General features: G+C 44.4%; 1 protein-coding gene across 9 annotated transcripts in view; it reads right to left on the bottom strand.

Moving 5' to 3' along the window:
• dtnba (dystrobrevin, beta a) overlaps positions 1-2,500 on the bottom strand; it is a 38,002-nt gene that overhangs the window by 11,357 nt on the left and 24,145 nt on the right. For 5 of the 9 annotated variants that reach the window (XM_034301956.2, XM_053231777.1, XM_053231774.1 and 2 more), the window contains exons 12-16: positions 1,867-1,953; positions 1,617-1,707; positions 1,265-1,338; positions 1,025-1,138; positions 1-31 (exon numbers count right to left, since the gene is read on the bottom strand). The exon at positions 1-31 is cut by the window's left edge and continues 66 nt beyond it. In XM_034301956.2, coding sequence (XP_034157847.1) covers positions 1-31; positions 1,025-1,138; positions 1,265-1,338; positions 1,617-1,707; positions 1,867-1,953 — 397 coding nt within the window. Of the gene's footprint in view, positions 32-1,024; positions 1,139-1,264; positions 1,339-1,361; positions 1,477-1,616; positions 1,708-1,866; positions 1,954-2,500 lie in introns of those variants that run through there. The other 4 variants (XM_034301957.2, XM_034301958.2, XM_053231778.1 and 1 more) reach the window with 3 other exon arrangements.

Genomic DNA, 2,500 nt, shown 5'->3' with positions numbered 1-2,500 from the left:
CATCCTCTGTTCCAGCTCATCCTTCCTCTGCCTACACAAACACACACACACACACACACACACACACACCATTATCTAAAGAATAAAACACTCTGTTTAAGGAAAATAATCAACGTTGGGGTGGTGTGATGAAGCGGAGTTACTGTTAGCCTCCCCTGTGACAGAGACAGAGAGAAACAGAGAGAGGGTGAAGGAGAGGAAGACAGAGAGAAACGGAGCAAGAGAATAAGAGTGAGAGAGACAGAGAAACAGAGTGAGAGAATGAGAGAGACAGAGACAGCGAGAGAAAGAGAGACAAAAAGAGAAACTGAGTGAGAGTGAGACAGACAGAGAAACAGTGAGACAGTGAGAGAGAGAGAGAGAGAGAGAGAGAGAGAGAGAGAGAGCAAGAGAGTAAGACAGAAACAGACAGCAGAAGAGAGTGTGTGAGAGACAGACAGAAAGAGAAATAGAGAGAGACAGAACAAGAGATGGAGAGAGAGAGAGAGAGAGAGAGAGATAGAGAAGTTGAGTGCAAGAGAGAGAGTGAGAGAAAGAAGCTAGAGAAAGAGACAGACGGACAGACAGAGAGAAAGTGAGAGAGTGTTTAACCCTTTTTCTTTCTGAGAGATACAGAAAGAGAAACAGAGAGAGAGAGTGAAGGACAGAGACAGAGAGAAACAGAGCAAGAGAGTGAGACAGAGATGGAAAGAGAGAGAGAGAGAGAAGATGGAGAGAGACAGACAGAGTGAGAAAGAGAGAAACAGATTTGCCTCTGTCAGAGAGACATTTGTTTTATTCCTCTTACACCGCAGTCATTTTTCTATTTATTAAAGAACAACGTGTCACACTTTTTATCCGTTTATTGCTACATTTAATGTTGTACGATGTCTGTGAAACAAGTTCTCACTTACGTTATAGCAGATCTAGTAGGAAAGTGTGATGAAAGAGACATCAAGTCTCCAAACCGAGTGTGTTGAGGTGTGTGTGTGTGTGTGTGTGTGTGTGTGTGTGTGTGTGTGAGAGAGAAAAGCGCGAGTGTGACCTGAGCAGCCGCAGTTCAGCCAGCAGTGTGGGGTTCTGCTGAGCTTTCTCTGGAGTGGGCTGGGACGCCTGCTCGTGCTCCAAACGCAGCCGCTGGATCTCCTGCAAGATCTCCCTGCGCGCACACACACACACACACACACACACACACACACACACACACACACACAAGCCATTACATACAGAATTAAACACTCCGTGTCACACTGTTGTAGAGGAATCATCAACGGCGAGCGTGTACCTGTTTTTGTTCTCCAGTTCTGCTATGAGCTGTCGCTGATGCTTGTTACTGTCCAAGTCCAGCTGTGGAGATCTCTGAGAAAACAGAGCACGTCATTTACATGAATCCTGGATTCTGATTGGTCAGAAGGTGTTGATTAGTTTTCCAGAACAGCAGCTCTGACAGTCGTGCAGCTGCAAATCACATGCGCTCTTTCGCATACGTTATCGTTTCTATAGCAACAAGATTAAAAGTCAGACAATTAAGCTAAGTTACTTTCACAGAATCTGCATGGTGGTGTTGTTGTTGTTTGTGTGTGTGTGTTTGTCTGGGTGTGTGTGTGTGTGTGTGTGTGTGTGTGTGTGTGTCTTACAGCATTGTTGCCAGGGTCCGACGCTAACCGAGCCGTGTATCGAGCAATTAGCTTGTGTTCCTCATCCATTCGGCTGGGACTGTCCATAGCACTGCACACACACACACACACACACACACACACACTTTGAATGATCTGGGTTAAAAAAAAAATCATTGTGTGTGCCTCTCGTGTTCATTAACTCACTATCAGTCTCTCTCCCACACACACACACACACACACACACACACACACACACACACATTCTCACCGTGGGCTCGATTGCAGTTTGTTCACATAAGCTGCAATCAATGCGTGTTCCTCATTCAGACGCTGAGCAGCAGCTATACCCTGCACCCTACACACACACACACACACACACACACACACACACACACACACACACACACATATATACACACACACGATTTAGACAAACACAGAAAAACAACACAATATGAAATGAATAACAGGACAAACACACACAGAAAGAACAAACAAATGAGCGAACATGAATGACAAACACAGCAGCTGTAAGTATGCAATGTGTGTGTGTGTGTGTGTGTGTGTGTGTGTTCTCTCATTCTCAATGTAAACATTAACCAATCGGCTTCAGACTAACGAGCACATGATTTGTCAGATGGATGAGAACAAAACTCGAAATGTTAACAGAATATACACAAAATAACAAACACAGACAAACACACTGCTATTAAAGTCATACATAAATATCACCACACACACACACACACACACACACACTCTCTCTCTCTCTCTCTCTCTCTCTCACACACACACACACACACACACTGCTATTAAAGTCATACATAAATATCACCACACACACACACAGACACACACACACACACACACACACACACACACACTGCTATTAAAGTCATACA

The sequence above is a fragment of the Pangasianodon hypophthalmus genome, chromosome 30 (assembly GCF_027358585.1).
Source record: "Pangasianodon hypophthalmus isolate fPanHyp1 chromosome 30, fPanHyp1.pri, whole genome shotgun sequence".
NCBI classification, from domain to species: Eukaryota; Metazoa; Chordata; class Actinopteri; order Siluriformes; family Pangasiidae; genus Pangasianodon; species Pangasianodon hypophthalmus.
Note: the sequence above shows the minus strand (reverse complement) of the source record. Positions and strands in the feature narration are given on the sequence as shown.